At 47.8% G+C, this 17,140-nt stretch overlaps 1 protein-coding gene across 1 annotated transcript in view; it reads right to left on the reverse strand.

Annotated features, from left to right (window-relative positions):
• AASDHPPT (aminoadipate-semialdehyde dehydrogenase-phosphopantetheinyl transferase) overlaps positions 1-17,140 on the reverse strand; it is a 107,708-nt gene that overhangs the window by 37,571 nt on the left and 52,997 nt on the right. Inside the window, exon 3 of the mRNA XM_082248377.1 lies at positions 365-486. Coding sequence (XP_082104503.1) covers positions 365-486 — 122 coding nt within the window. The remainder of the gene's footprint in view (positions 1-364; positions 487-17,140) is intronic.

Below are 17,140 nucleotides of genomic sequence, written 5' to 3' on the forward strand. Positions count from 1 at the left end.
TGTCAAGATGAAGGGGAAGTCGAAGCTTAAGCCGCACCATCTGATTTGGAATTAGATCCATATGATGACTGTCCTACAATTGTATCACAAGATGTCATTGATGAATTGATGTCAGATGATGAATATGAGGAGGATTTTAAGTACCGGTATGGAACCCTACGGACTAAGATTGGGATGCCAATAAAGTTCATGTGCAGGCAAGCGTCCCAATACTTTTGACAATATAGCGTATTTGCCAGATAAACCTTTTCTCTACGTACTGCTCTAGTATGTTATAGTACAAAGCCCAGGCCGTGGGGTGACACGATGAGTATTTGAAGCCCAGACCTTATTTCTCAGCCGTTTTCCGGAGCCTGTGATTTACCCAGTGCCTGTAGAACATATCTAGCTGAGCCCAGTCGCCGGCCATGCTCTTGATGGAGTGCCATTCCCTCTCGGTAAACTGACGATGCATGAGACGAAAGAACTCTTCAGTCGAGCCGCTGCCTGCAGAATTGCAAACATAAATTTAAATGGTCGGGCTAAACACAATATTTTTCACTTTTAACAAGTAAATGTGACCTTGCAGTAATGTGCTCTGGCTCAGTAATGGGAGAATCAAGCTGAAGATTTACCGCAGCGCTCCTTCCCTGTAATTTATATAAATTACTTTGTATAGTACAGTATTGGAAGCCTCGTTCTGAGAGCAGGACTAATGGCACCTGGAAACCCAGCCAGGCTCTGCACTGTAGTATCAAATAAAATATTGCTCAGACATGGAGGGCTTCAAAAATTCATCCACTCAAACAAGCTAAACAGAAATATCAGAGCAATAAAAAGTATGAAACGGCTCAGAACATTACATGGCCCTGTAATGAGGTTTAAAGCTCAGATCCAGGCATATATAAAAGATACAAATTCATGCAGTTGTGTATTCAGTGGATGTACTTTAAATTTTATCTGGATGACATTCAGATTGTAAGAGCACGGTGTATCATAAACAAGGGTCTTATTTTTTCAAGTTGTAAACCCTTACATGTACCCAGGGAAGTGACTAGCCTTAGGTGATGCACAAAGATTAAACACATCCTCCTACATAAGTTGGACCTGTTTATCTGCAGTTGGACCTGTTTATCTGCAGTTGGACCTGTTTATCTGCAGACTTCCATTTTCTTCATACAAAGTTCTGAACATTTAAAGCGTGTCAAAGAACACAAAAAAGGGGAAGTAGAGCTAAATTCACACTCTGCAGAGCTCAGTGAGCTGATTGGAGGGGAGTGGAGGGAAGGGGAGGGGGAGGGGGGAGGGGGAAAGGGAAGGGAAGGGGAGGGGGGGGGGAAGGGCATGACGACCCCCCCCCCCGGGGATGACCCTCCCACACAGCTTTTAGGAACAGAGCTAAGGCTGTTTATTAGCTGGAGGTCCCTCCCCTGTCACTATTTTTCTCTTGGTGTCAGGAAAACTTCTCAGAAGTGATTCAGGCGGATAGCAGCGGAATAAAGCAGCAGACAGAAATTGCACTTAGTGCTGTGGATTGAGACAAGTACACACTACAGTATAGAGGGATATGCTTTTTTCATATTCCATGTCTGATGTTTACAACCACTTTTAATAAAATACTTGTTTTTGTTTTATATTGCATCCCCTGCATCCTTTTGATAGCCAATTCCTGTCCACATGCAGCCCTGTATAGCATTTCCAGGGATGGGTTTCTTGATAGCGACAACACTGGGCCATAACTGTGCAATATGTGTTTCCAACAGAAGTCTGTGTGACATGGTGACAACTCAGACGCAGCACCATTGGGAGACAAACACAGAGCACTATCACCCTGTTACAGGAAGTGCCTGAACAAGGAACATCATGGCAGGTTTGCCAAGTATTATTTAAAAAAAAAAAAAAGCTGCAGATAAAATATCGACCATTTATATATGTACAACTTTGGGGTTACCTTATCAAAGTATTTTTGCAAGTACCTATATTTACCCCCCCCCCCCCCCCCTATACTTCTCTTCCACTTTTGGATGTTTTTATTTTGTTTCTGGGAGCAGTACCGCTCTCACTTTTGCTCTGTTCACCTAGGAGAGCAGAGCAGAAGTTTGCCCCCACCTCCACCTGAAACCTCCTAGGACACCACATATTTCGGGGGGCTGGGGGTCCATTCAGAAAGTGCAGCAAGACCCGTGCATGAGCAGTGGATAGCTGTGAACCAGTAGAAAAAGGAGGAGCTAGGGACCCGAAAACCGGCAAAGAAGCAGCCTAGGTGATGACAGTGCTGGATTCCTGGACTGTTTATTAAAAGTCGGTGACTACAGTATTTGTAGCTGCTGATTTTTATGTATTTTTTGTACAAATGACCAGAACTCCTCATTAACTTGGTATTAGTCTCTTGCATTTCCCTGTATAGCAGACCAAGTGAGGGAGTGGTAGCACAAGGAGACAATCAGGAGTACTGCCGCAGCTGAAAGAAGGTAAGAACAGAGTACTGACCTCATCAATCATCTACTGCTTCCTCACTATCCATTCAACATGCTGGGGGTGAAGAAATGACACCACTGTATGCCTAAACTGTAAACAGAGAAGGTGGTGTCATCCTCCTGGCTGTGATGTATGCTAAAAATTCAAAGGATCGACAGAAATGCAAATCCTTTGGCACGTAGGACAGCTTACTTATGTGTATTCAGATTTTTGCTGCACTACAGATTTAAAGAGTTTCTGCAGTAAAGACTTGGTTATTGGTAATGAGTCATGAAGGGAAATGCCTGCAAGAAGCTTTTAATGAACAGACGTTCTCTAAATTGCGCTCTGGCTACATACTAGTTCCGGTGCAGGAAAAACGAGCCTATTCAGCTTCAATGCGTCAGTACTGTCCTGGAAGTTGTACGCAGTTTGAAGTCTTTCCACTTAGGATGCCCAAAAACAGCAGAAGGTGAAAGGACATGAAATCAGGAGCGGACAGCTGTCAGGACAGAAAATGAGGTTTGCAGAGCCTTTCCTAAACTTGTCAACCTGCCATCTTTACGTTATGCTATAGTGATGGTTATTTTAGCAGGGAACAACAAAGATTAGCAAAGAATATTTACAGCATTTCTCTAAGCCAGGGGTCACCAAACTTTCAAAACAAAGGGCCAATTTACCATCCTGCAAACTGCCCCATCATTGGTGTCAGTGGGAGGAATAGTGCCCCATCATTGCTGTCAGTGGGAGGAGTCGTTTCCCATCATTCAGCTTCGGGTGTGGCTGCTGCAAGGTTCTCTGGCTGTGTGTCTGGAGCTGCTCCAGGTGATCTGTTTGAGAGGGGAGTGAGGTGAAATCCCTCCCAGCCCTGCTGGCTCCTTCCTGGGGAGGCCATGCAGGCCAGCGGGGCCTCTCCTGCTGGAGGCTCTCAGCCATCCCCTGGTCGGATGGATGGCACCCCTGCTCCTGGACAAGCCGTGGTTGGTGATCTCTCTGCACCTGGTGAGGATGAAGATGCTGGATCCATTCGGGAGCGAGTGGTGGCCGGGATCAAAGTCCTCAATAAGGAAAGAGACAAGCTCTACAAGCTTTGAGCGGATTTAAAGCGCCTGAGAAAGCAGCGTGAAGGCTTGTTCAGCAAGAACCGCGGATCCATGGATTCAGAGGTCCAATTAGCTAAGGTCCGTGTGGAACATCAGGAAACCATCGTGGCCATGATGGAAGGCAGGGATGGTCCCTTCAGGGAGAAGTTTAGCAATGACCGAAGGTTTGCAAAGATGGAGGTGGAGGAGGAGACCCCATGTTCTGACCCCCTTCCCCCTCAAGGTGAGGTAAGCAGCCCATTGCCATCTCAGGGCTCAGGAGGCATGCTAAAGGTAATCCAGGTAATGGAGTCTCCAGTGCAGGGAGATAAGCTGGTGTTTGGTAATGTGGAGGACTTGCCGGATCATGTACCTGATAAGATAAAAGCTATCAAGTCTCAGGTAATAGACAAAACTGTTTTTGTGCCTTTTAGCACCTTGCCTAATAATGAGGTTTTTCCCAGTGACACCCAGGATGATACCCCTGTGCTCAGCAATGCTTTGCCTGCTGAGAAAATGTTACGTTTAAAAAATGACATTTCTGCTCAGGAACTACAAAACCCAGAAGAGCCGATTAACCCTGCTTCTGCTGAGCTCAAAACTGTCTCAGTAATAACTAACCAGGACTCTACAGCGCAGCAGCAGGAAGCATTTGGTACTGCATTAGAAACAGTAACTACACCTAATAACATTGCAGGTGTGGTGGGACCCACCATTGTATGTTTAACTGATAATGCTGCTGATTTAGGCCAAGCTGAAAATAATAATAGAAATGTACCTGATAATGTGACATCAGTGTGGGGTCTTGGCCCTAATAAGCCTACATTTGCACAGGTGGTAAGCTGTGCTCCTGGCAATATCATCAAGCCAGGAATACAATCAAGGAGGAGCTCCGCTTCCAATCGGGGTTTTCCCTTGCAGGCTGCCACTATGAGCACCATTGGATCTGGTCTTGGGTCTATGGCTCCTGCTGGGGGTCCAAGGCGGAACGTAGTCCTCCTTAAATGGGAAGGTGGTGCAGTCCCTGTAGCACGGCGTATGGTTGTGGACCTGATCTTGGATATGGGTTTTGGGGCTAATGACCTATATGCCTTGATACATGTGGCTGGAAGCCGGGAGTACACGGTTAGTTTCACCAGACCAGAGGGTCTTGACTTGTTCTAGGAACGATATATGGCTCGGTGCAGGTCAAGACCCGAATGGGAAGGTCTGGTGCCAGTGGCAGTTTCCCAAAGGTCAACAGTAAAGAAAATCACTATTATCCTCACAAATGAGAGTGTTCCTGCTCGGGACTTAGAGGTCTGGTTGAGAAATTATGGGGATGTTTTGACCAGGCCAGATAAAATTTATGATGAGCGTGGCATCTGGACCGGGGGTTGGTCGGTAACGGTCAGGTTGGCTAGGGATGGGAATGTTGTCCGTCACCTGCCCTCCTCTGCCTTTATAGGGAGGGATAGGATGACCATTTTTTATCCCGGTCAGCCAAAACTGTGTCACCGCTGTGGAGAAAAGGGGCATTTTAGCTCCTCTTGTTCAGCTCTGATCTGTTCAGTGTGTCGGGGGCAGGGTCATGTGGCCAGGGACTGCACCCAGGCGATAAGGTGCAACCTGTGCCTGCGCCTTGGCCACCCCTACAGCCGATGTCCTGAAGCCTTGCATAATATGGATAGAGAGGTGATAGATGACCTCTTAAGGCTGGACAGGATGGAGGATGAGGCCCCTGGTGTACCACCCTCCTCTGCGGTGACTGACCCCCCTTGTCTTGTTCAGGATCCCTCCCCAGTCCCTGTGCCCACCCCTCCTGTATCTGTAAGTATTCCTTCTGTGTCTGTCCCTGTGTCCCCCCAGCCTACTGTCCCTGCTCCTCTTGTGTCAGAACCTTCCAAGTCTGTGCCCCCCAAGTCAGTTATTCCCGATAAATCTTCCCTTCCTAAGTGTGACCTTAAAGAAGCCCCCCACCCACCAGGAGTGGTAGAGGGTACCAAAAAGGGTGCTGCTGCGGCTTCCTCTGTAAAGAAGTCTTCTGTGAATACTTCAAAGAAGAAGAAGAAAACAAGAGATGAAAGCATCTCTGAATCTGACCTGCAGTACCTGGAGGAGAGAAGGAAGGTTGTGAGGCGGAAGAGACAGACGGTGAGGACGGAACAGGGACAGGATGCCCCAGTGTCTGTCCCCAACCGTTCTAGGACTTCTGCTTGGGATATCTCCTCATCTGGGGATTCTTCTGAGCAGAATTCAGAAATTGAAATGGAGTTGGAGGAGGCTTCAAGAAAGAGAGAGGCTTCTGGTGATGAGCAGCAGAGGGGAGCTAAGAAGCAATCCACTCAATAACCCAAATGGCGGTTCCCCCTCCGTTAAAAGTGGTGACAATAAATGTCGCCAGTATTAAGTCAGTAAGAGCTCGTTCTATGGCCTTCTTTTTGTTCAGCCAATTAGATGCTGAAATTTTATTTTTGCAGGAGACTAGGCTCACCTCCTTGGCAGATATTCATATGGCCAAGAGAGAGTGGAGGTATGGTCCATCTTACTGGTCTCTTGCGGCCGAGCCTTACGGCGGGGTGGCGGTGTTGTTTAAAACAGGCATGGTAACTGTCCGGCGGGTTATTGAGGTGGAGATTGGGAGATGTATGGTCTTAGACGTTCTTGTGGGAGGGCAGGACCTGCGCCTAATTAATATTTATGGGCCGCACACAAAGTGGGACAGGAAATGCCTTTTTACAAGGATCAAGCCATTTCTTTTTACATCCCGGCAAGTGGTTTTTGGAGGTGACTTTAATACTGTGACTAGGCCCAAGGACAGGAAGGACTTCAATGACAGGCTGGGATATGATAGCGTTTTTTTAAATAGTATGGTTAGGGATGCTGGTCTTGTGGATGTGCACATTAAGCACCTTCCGGATGACACAGGGTTCACCTTTCATCGAGGTAATAGTCAGAGTAGAATAGATAGGTTTTTTTTGAAGGAGGCCTCTGCTTTCTCACCCCCAGTGGTGCAGGCAGTGGAGTTCTCTGATCACTGTATGCTATCTGTGGTCTTGAATGCTTCAGACTTCCCTCAGAGGGGCAAAGGCATCTGGAGATTAAATTTGACTCTCCTTGAGGAAGAACATGTTAGACAATCCTTTGAGGAATTCTTTCAGGCACAGGTGACCATCCTGGACTTTTGTAGCAGCAAGGCTGAGTGGTGGGAGCTGACCAAAAAGAGGATTGCTGGATTCTTCAGGGGCCTAGCCAATAAAAAACAGTTTAATAGATACATGACCTACCAACGTTTGCGGAGGAAGCTGGATATTCTTGTCTCGAGAGGAGGAGATCCTGGGGCAATCTCTGAAGTGAAAATCCTCCTCAGGAAGTGTCAATATGACCGGCATACCTCTTTGGTTCTGGAGCGGGACTATGGGAAATACCACTCGCCTGACCCTTACCAGAACTGCAAACAGGGTGTAGCCGTTAAGATGGTCGTTGGCCTTAAGGATAGTACAGGTTCCTTGACAAAGTCCAGGTCAGGGATCCTGGAGGTCGTGAGGTCTTTTTATGCTGAACTTCTTGGGAGGAAAGAGCTTGACCGAGACAAGATGGAAAGCTTTTTGGACTCTACTCCAGGTCTAAATGGTGGAGATGTCCCTTTGATGAATTTGACAGAAGAGATCACAGTTGAAGAGGTGACGAGGGCAATTGAACAGCTTGCCATCAAAAAGTCACCTGGACCGGATGGTCTGACGGCTGAGTTTTACAAAGCCTTTAAGTCTATTCTGGCCCCACATTTGGTAGAGGTTTTTAACAGTTGTCTTGCGGAGGGGGTGCTTCCCCCTTCCATGAGACACTCAGCTGTGATTCTTCTTTCAAAAGGTAAAGATCCTTCGATGATTGAGAATTGGAGCCCCATCAGCCTTCTCAATGTCGATAGAAAGGTGCTGGCGAAGATACTTTTCTGGCGCCTATCGGCAGTAGCAGAGTCTTTGCTTTCTCGCCATCAGCACTGTTCGATCCAGGGTAGGAGCACCTTCACAGCGGTTTTAGCTGTCCGGGAGGCCTTGGAGCAGTGCAGGGCTGCAGGCTGGGGAAAGTATCTACTGGCATTGGATCAGGCAAAGGCTTTCGATCGTGTCAACCATGAGTACCTGTGGTTGCTCTTTAGTAAGTACGGTCTGCCGGGTGGTTTTGTCGATTGGTTAAAAGTTTTGTATAAGGGGGCAGAAAGCTTCCCTCTTGTTAATGGTTGGGTTGGACAGTCCTTTGAGGTTGGTTCTGGGGTGCGCCAGGGTTGTCCGCTGAGTCCCCTGCTCTATGTGTTTGCAATCGACCCCTTCATCAGGAGGCTAGAGAGCAGCATGTTGTGTGGGGTACCAGTGGGAATCCCGGGTGAGCCGCCTTTGAGGGTTGTTGCCTATGCGGATGATGTGTCAGTGATTGTCACTGGGACAGATAAAGCGGAGGAGGTGGTCTCTCTGACATCACGGTACTCTGAAGCATCAGGCTCCAAGATCAATCAGGAAAAGAGTGAAGTTTTTTGGATGGGAAAGGAAGGTGAGGGGTTTGATCTCCCGGACACCTTTCCAGTGCCCCAGGAAAAAATTAAGATATTAGGCATTGAATTTGGACCTGGCGATTATGGCCTCAAAAACTGGGAAGGCAGGCTGGAAGTTGCCAATACTAAGGTGGTCAGCTGGAAGAGATGGAAGTTATCTCTGAGGGAAAGGGTTGATCTGATTAAGACTTACCTGATACCGATCTTCTTGTATGTCAACCCTGTCTGCATCTTGCCAGTGTCTCTCTATGCTAGGATCTATAGTGTGTTCTTCCAGATGCTGTGGGGGAACAGACTGAACCCCATCAAGAGGAATGTCACCTATCTATCCAGGAGGGAGGGTGGCTTAGGTATGGTCAACCCCGTTCTTTTCTTTTCACTGCTATTTCTCAAGTTTAACATTGGTAGTATGCTTGCAGTGGAACCTCCTGGATGGGCAGGCATGTTTAGATCTTGGTTTAGGCCTTTTCTGCGACTTTGGGAAGAAGGTGGCCAAGTGAAGAATCTCAGGGGTCATCGTGGTCAGCTCCCAGCCTATGTCGCTCCGTGTCTGAAGTTGCTGCGGCAGTGGCAACTGTCGGCTGAAGATCTCAGATCCGCTCCGAGGAAAGTCCTTATGAGCCGAGTCTTGAGTGAAGTCTTTCATGACCCACTGGCCTTAAGGGATTGCCCAGGCCCAATTTTGAGGGAAGGGTTAAGATTGATTAATTTGGCTAGAGTCCCCCTTAAATTCAGGGATTTGGCCTGGTTGTGCTTCCACGGGAGGCTCTATGTTCGGGGCAATTTGAAATTCCGCAGTGGGATGGATCGTGGTTGTCCTCGGGAGGAATGTGCAGGTGAGGAGGAGACTATGGACCATTTTCTGCTTCGTTGCCCTTTTAACATAGAGGTATACAAACAGGTTGGGCGGGCCCTCTGTGTTCCTTTCCTCTCCAGGCTGGGTTATGCTGAGTGGGTGTACGGAGCATTCAATACTGGTGGGGGTTTTTGTTTGGATACACTTTTTTTAGTTAGTTTAGTAGTCCGTTATTACACATGGAACGCACGGTGTCAGGTCACCCTTCGGCGTAAAATCCTTCCTGTTCAGGTGGTGGTGTGTGACATTCTGCATGAGGTGGGGAAGATTCGGGCGCTTGAGAGAGACAAGTGGGGTCACAGGGCTTGGCTGAAGGCGTGGAGGGGTTTCAAGCCTCCCTGACTGCCAGGAGTCTCTTTCCCGGGTGTGGCTTTCTGTCTCTTATCACCCTAGATTTTTTCTTCATGCTTAGTTTTTGATAAATGGCTGCATACATAGGTGATGGGTTGTGCCTCTTAGGCCCTCTCTGCTGCTTTATGTAAATAGTTTTCTAAGAATGTTGGAAGTGGATTATGTATATATTGTATATATTCTGCACATGGATGTGAATTCCTTTGTTTTTTTCTGTTGGAATATTGTACTATAGTTCTGTTTTTTACTTTTGTATAAAATTTGTTGCTTGATTCTTTTCAATAAAAGATCAATAGTGCCCCATCATTGGTGTCAGTGGGAGGAATAGTGCCCCATCATTGGTGTCAGTGGGAGGAATAGTGCCCCATCATTGGTGTCAGTGGAAGGAATAGTGCCCCATCATTGGTGTCAGTGGGAGGAATAGTGCCCCATCATTGGTGTCAGTGGGAGGAATAGTGCCCCATCATTGGTGTCAGTGGGAGGAATAGTGCCCCATCATTGGTGTCAGTGGAAGGAATAGTGCCCCATCATTGGTGTCAGTGGGAGGAATAGTGCCCTATCATTGGTGTCAGTTGCTGGAATAGTGCCCCATCATTGGTGTCAGTGGGAGGAATAGTGCCCCATCATTGATGTTAGTGGGAGGAATAGTGCCCTATCATTGGTGTCAGTGGGAGGAATAGTGCCCCATCATTGGTGTCAGTGGGAGGAATAGTGCCCTATCATTGGTGTCAGTGGGAGGAATAGTGCCCCATCATTGGTGTCAGTGGGAGGAATAGTGCCCCATCATTGGTGTCAGTGGGAGGAATAGTGCCCCATCATTGGTGTCAGTGGGAGGAATAGTGCCCCATCATTGGTGTCAGTGGGAGGAATAGTGCCCCATCATTGGTGTCAGTGGGAGGAATAGTGCCCCATCATTGATGTCAGTGGAAGGAATAGTGCCCATCACTGATGTTAGTGGGAGGAATTGTGCCCCATCATTGGTGTCAGTGGGAGGAATAGTGCCCCATCATTGGTGTCAGTGGGAGGAATAGTGCCCCATCATTGGTGTCAGTGGGAGGAATAGTGCCCCATCATTGATGTCAGTGGAAGGAATAGTGCCCATCACTGATGTTAGTGGGAGGAATAGTGCCCCATCATTGGTGTCAGTGGAAGGAATAGTGCCCCATCATTGGTGTCAGTGGAAGGAATAGTGCCCCATCATTGATGTCAGTGGAAGGAATAGTGCCCCATCATTGATGTTAGTGGGAGGAATAGTGCCCCATCATTGCTGTCAGTGGGAGGAGTCGTTTCCCATCATTCAGCTTCGGGTGTGGCTGCTGCAAGGTTCTCTGGCTGTGTGTCTGCTCCAGGTGATCTGTTTGAGAGGGGAGTCTAGTAAAATCTCTCCCAGCCCTGCTGGCCCCTATCTGGGGAGGCCATGCAGGCCAGCGGGGCCTCTCCTGCTGGAAGCTCTCAGCCATCCCCTGGATGGATGGATGGCACCCCTGCTCCTGGACAAGCCGTGGTTGGTGATCTCTCTGCACCTGGTGAGGATGAAGATGCTGGATCCATTCGGGAGCGAGTGGTGGCCGGGATCAAAGTCCTCAGTAGGGAAAGAGACAAGCTCTACAAGCTTAGAGCGGATTTAAAGCGCCTGAGAAAGCAGCGTGAAGGCTTGTTCAGCAAGAACCGTGGATCCATGGATTCAGAGGTCCAATTGGCTAAGGTCCGTGTGGAACATCAGGAAACCATCGTGGCCATGATGGAAGGCAGGGATGGTCCTTTCAGGGAAAAGTTTGGCAACGACCGAAGGTTTGCAAAGATGGAGGTGGAGGAGGAGACCCCCAGTTCTGACCCCCTTCCCCCTCAAGGTGAGGTAAGCAGCCCATTGCCATCTCAGGGCTCAGGAGGCATGTTGAAAGTTATCCAGGTAATGGAGTCTCCAATGCAAGGTGATCAGCTGGTGTTCGGTGGTGTGGAGGACTTACCTGACAGTGTACCTGATAAGATAAAGGCTATAAAGCCCCAGGTAAAAGATAAAACAGTTTTTGTGCCTTTTAGCACCTTGCCTAGTGATGGTTTTCCTAATGACACTCAGTGTGATACTCCTATGCTCAGCAATGTTGTGCCTGCTGCTGATGTCTCTAAACAGGAAAAGTTTTGTTTAAAAAATGACATTTCTGCTCAGGAACCACAAATCCCAGAAGAGCCGATTAACCCCCCTTCTGCTGAGCTCAAAACTGTTTCAGTCACAGTTGAACGGGACTCTACAGCACAGCAGCAGGAAGCACCTGGTACTGCATTAGAAACAATAACTACACCTAATAACATTGCAGGTGTGATGGGACCAACCATTGTGTGTGCAACTGATAATGCTGCTTGCTTAGACAAAGCTGAAAATAATAATAGTAATATACCTGATAATGTGACATCAGTGTGGGGTCTTGGCCCTAATAAGCCTACATTTGCACAGGTGGTAAGCTGTGCTCCTGGCAATATCATCAAGCCAGGAATACAATCAAGGAGGATCTCCGCTTCCAATCGTGGTTTTCCCTTGCAGGCTGCCACTATGAGCCACATTGGATCTGGTTTTGGGTCTATGGCTTCTGCTGGGGGTCCAAGACGGAACGTAGTCCTCCTTAAATGGGAAGGTGGTGCAGTCCCTCTAGCACGGCGTATGGTGGTAGACCTGATCTTAGATATGGGTTTTGGGGCTGATGACCTATATGCCTTGATACATGTGGCTGGAAGCCGGGAGTACACGGTTAGTTTCACCAGACCAGAGGGTCTTGACTTGTTCTGGGAACGCTATATGGCTCGGTGCAGGTCAAGACCCGAATGGGAAGGTCTGGTGTCAGTGGCAGTTTCTCAAAGGTCAACAGTAAAGAAAAATACTATTATCCTTACAAATGAGAGTGTTCCTGCTCGGGACTTAGAGGTCTGGTTGAGAAATTATGGGGATGTTTTGACCAGGCCAGATAAAATTTATGATGAACGTGGCATCTGGACCGGGGGTTGGTCGTTAACGGTCAGGTTGGCTAGGGATGGGAATGTTGTCCGTCACCTGCCCTCCTCTGCCTTTATAGGGAGGGATAGGATGACTATTTTTTATCCCGGTCAGCCAAAATTGTGTCACCGTTGTGGAGAAAAGGGGCATTTTAGCTCCTCTTGTTCAGCACTGATCTGTTCAGTGTGTCATGGACAGGGTCATGTGGCCAGGGACTGCACCCAGGCGATAAGGTGCAACCTGTGCCTGCGCCTTGGCCACCCCTACAGCCAATGTCCTGAAGCCTGGCATAATATGGATAGAGAGGTGATAGATGATCGGTTAAGGCTGGACAGGATGGAGGATGAGGCCCCTGTTGTACCACCCTCCTCTGCGGTGACTGACTCCCCTGGTCTTGTTCAGGATCCCTCCCTAGTCCCTGTGCCCACCCCTCCTGTATCTGTAAGTATTCCTTCTGTGTCTGTCCCTGTGTCCCCCCAGCCTACTGTACCCGCTCCTCTTGTGTCAGAATCTGCCAAGTCTGTGCCCCCTGAGTCAGTTATTCCCGATCAGTCTTCCCTTCCTAAGTGTGACCTTAAAGAAGCCCCCCACCCACCAGGAGTGGTAGAGGGTACCAAAAAGGGTGCTGCTGCGGCTTCCTCTGTAAAGAAGTCTTCTGTGAAGACTTCAAAGAAGAAGAAGAAAACAAGAGATGAAAGCATCTCTGAATCTGATCTGCAGTACCTGGAGGAGAGAAGGAAGGTTGTGAGGTGGAAGAGACAGACGGTGAGGAAGGAACAGGGACAGGATGCCTCAGTGACTGTCTCCAACCGTTCTAGGGCTTCTGCTTGGGATATCTCCTCATCTGGGGATTCTTCTGAGCAGAATTCAGAAATTGAAATGGAGTTGGAGGAGGCTTCAAGAAAGAGAGAGGCTTCTGGTGATGAGCAGCAGAGGGGAGCTAAGAAGCAATCCACCCAATAACCCAAATGGCGGTTCCCCCTCCGTTAAAAGTGGTGACAATAAATGTCGCCAGTATTAAGTCGGTAAGAGCTCGTTCTATGGCCTTCTTTTTGTTCAGCCAATTAGATGCTGAAATTTTATTTTTGCAGGAGACTAGGCTCACCTCCTTGGCAGATATTCATATGGGTTTAAAATTAAATAAGTGCGCAGGATCAGTAGTGTGAATAGCTGCAACCTGCGAACCAAATGGTGATAAAATTGTGTAGAAAAGAAATCAGGTGCGCTAAAATTCACTGGTGTCACAAATCAGGAAAAGGTGTGACACTATAATGAGTGTCCCCCATATACCTGTGATGTGTTTCCAAAATTGATGTGCACTTGGAACGGGTGTACAGTAAATACTATGCACCCTGGTGCATATACTTGGGTGTGTTATGGTGAATAGGTGATGATGAATGGATAATGTGATACCAACATAAACCAACATAGTGCACAAGTAATTCAAAGAAAAAGTGTCCAATATTTCAATGGTTGCCACCTCAGTGTATAGTCCATATACATATAAAAAAGTGCATAAAGTCCCAATCGTCCCCCCACAGGCTAAAGTAAAATCCACTCTGTGGGTTCCTCTAGATCCTCTGTGGGGTGCAGATGGGTTCCACCACCTTTGTGGGGATTAGCCCCTTACCATAGAGAAAAGAGGTTAAGGACGGATAATCAACCCAGTAGTGTCTTGGGAATTCAGGGAGGTCACCGTGAAATAATCAGATAGTAAGTGTGGCCTCTTACCGGATCGCTTAAACCAAAAGGCGACTGTCTCACTGATCTTTCGGTGTCTTAACCCAATCCCGGTCCACTCTTGTTCTGGGTGTTACTCTCCGCACAGATGAGGGCTTCCACGTGTATCTCACAGAAACAGAATCAGACCATAGCGCAGTACCTTTGACAATTTATTAAAACAAAAGTATCCAGTGCACTTACAGTTAGATGTTAACTAATGGACACAGGAAACCGATACCGATATTGGAGAGGCCGTGGCCGCCTGCAGTGCGGTCCTCGGCAACTTGCAATGACGATGCGGCGCTCCTCTGTGACGCGTTTCCACTAAACAGTCGTCTTTTAAGACCCAGCTTCCGGTCGCTGCAAGTCCTATTCAGCCTACAATTCAGCCGTTGATAGGCTCAGGAGACCGGTGACATTCCTGGCCTTTAACCCGGATGTTTACCTTCTTCAAAGACAGGAAGTCTCCTAGGCAGACCCGAGTGTGAAGTCACTTCCTGTGTGCACTGGGGAAGACTGACATCCCCGGCCTTTGACCTGGATGTTTATCCCCTTCAGAGACAGGAAGTCTCCTAGGCAGACCCGGGTGTGAGATCACTTCCTGTGTGCACTGGGAAAGACATACATTGCAGACACCGGAAGTTTGGCGTACATCAGGATATTTAAGGGCGGATGATGGCGGTGCTGGCTTACTCCTATTTCCGTAGAAAATACGGAAACGCGTCACAGAGGAGCGCCGCATCGTCACTGCAAGTTGCCGAGGACCGCACTGCAGGCGGCCACGGCCTCTCCAATATCGGTATCGGTTTCCTGTGTCCATTAGTTAACATCTAACTGTAAGTGCACTGGATACTTTTGTTTTAATAAATTGTCATAGGTACTGCGCTATGGTCTGATTCTGTTTCTGTGAGATACACGTGGAAGCCCTCATCTGTGCGGAGAGTAACACCCAGAACAAGAGTGGACCGGGATTGGGTTGAGACACCGAAAGATCAGTGAGACAGTCGCCTTTTGGTTTGAGTGATCCGGTAAGAGGCCACACTTACTATCTGATTATTTCACGGTGACCTCCCTGAATTCCCAAGACACTACTGGGTTGATTATCCGTCCTTAACCTCTTTTCTCTATGGTAAGGGGCTAATCCCCACAAAGGTGGTGGAACCCATCTGCACCCCACGGATCTAGAGGAACCCACAGAGTGGGTTTTACTTTAGCCTGTGGGGGGACGATTGGGACTTTATGCACTTTTATATGTATATGGACTATACACTGAGGTGGCAACCATTGAAATATTGGACACTTTTTCTTTGAATTACTTGTGCACTTTGTTGGTTTATGTTGGTATCACATTATCCATTCATCATCACCTATTCACCAGAACACACCCAAGTATAAAAACATATTGGACTAGGTGGGACTTTAGATGAGACCCAAGCTGGTGTTGCCCGGCGTCTCCATCCCTATAACAAAACACAAAATGAGGTTGAAGGATTGTAAGAGGTGCATGAAAGTCAGCCAGCCCCCAGTTTGATGTACTCACCTTCCAGTCTGTCACCAACCAAATAAGACCTGTCTCTTGGTACAAAGAACAGGGGTTTAGTTGACACACATTTGCAAACGCATGTGAAAGCTGCAGAGCCACGTCACGGCACCCTGTTTAAATCTGCAGTCCTACACTCTTAATTTAGTGTCCTCACACTGGAGGCACATGGCCGCTAATGGGTGGATGGGGAACAGGTGAGAGGGAGACAGCCCAACCTCCCCCAACCCATCCCCATGCACGACTGGCTGTTGTCTCAAAAAGTTCAAATAATTAGGTTATAATATAACCATGGTGCAAACTGGAGAAGACCAGCTGAAAAGCATTACACCTCCATCCCCTTGGTGGATGCAGTATATGAATAGGAAGGGATTTTATATATGGGGCATGGCCTGTAAAGCACACTGCCTTTGAAATCCCTTATTTCCTTGGGACTTTATATGAGACAAGCAGGTCATGCTATTGGTCTCCATCCCTGTATACGGAAAACACTAGGGTCAAATCAAAACTGCATCCACCAAAAACGCACGAAAATCGCACGGTGGGACTTTAGATGAGGCACCAAGCTGTAAGCAAGGCGTCTCCATCCCTGGTTGCTTTAAACATATTGGACTAGGTGGGACTTTAGATGAGACCCAAGCTGGTGTTGCCCGGCGTCTCCATCCCTATAACAAAACACAAAATGAGGTTGAAGGATTGTAAGAGGTGCATGAAAGTCAGCCAGCCCCCAGTTTGATGTACTCACCTTCCAGTCTGTCACCAACCAAATAAGACCTGTCTCTTGGTACAAAGAACAGGGGTTTAGTTGACACACATTTGCAAACGCATGTGAAAGCTGCAGAGCCACGTCACGGCACCCTGTTTAAATCTGCAGTCCTACACCCAAGTATATGCACCAGGGTGCATAGTATTTACTGTACACCCGTTCAAGTGCACATCAATTTTGGAAACACATCACAGGTATATGGGGGACACTCATTATAGTGTCACACCTTTTCCTGATTTGTGACACCAGTGAATTTTAGCACACCTGATTTCTTTTCTACAGATATTCATAAGGCCAAGAGAGAGTGGAGGTATGGTCCATCTTACTGGTCTCTTGCGGCCGAGCCTTACGGCGGGGTGGTGGTGTTGTTTAAAACCGGCATGGTAACTGTCCGGCGGGTTATGGAGGTGGAGATTGGGAGATGTATGGTCTTAGACGTTCTTGTGGGAGGGCAGGACCTGCGCCTAATTAATATTTATGGGCCGCACACAAAGTGGGACAGGAAATGCCTTTTTACAAGGATCAAGCCATTTCTTTTTACATCCCGGCAAGTGGTTTTTGGAGGTGACTTTAATACTGTGACTAGGCCCAAGGACAGGAAGGACTTCAATGACAGGCTGGGATATGATAGCGTTTTTTTAAATAGTATGGTTAGGGATGCTGGTCTTGTGGATGTGCACATTAAGCACCTTCCGGATGACACAGGGTTCACCTTTCATCGAGGTAATAGTCAGAGTAGGATAGATAGGTTTTTTTTTAAGGAGGCCTCTGCTTTCTCACCCCCAGTGGTGCAGGCAGTGAAGTTCTCTGATCACTGTATGCTATCTGTGGTCTTGAATGCTTCAGACTTCCCTCAGAGGGGCAAAGGCATCT

The sequence above is a fragment of the Pelophylax lessonae genome (assembly GCF_965119305.1).
Source record: "Pelophylax lessonae genome assembly, chromosome: 2".
Lineage (NCBI taxonomy): Eukaryota > Metazoa > Chordata > Amphibia > Anura > Ranidae > Pelophylax > Pelophylax lessonae.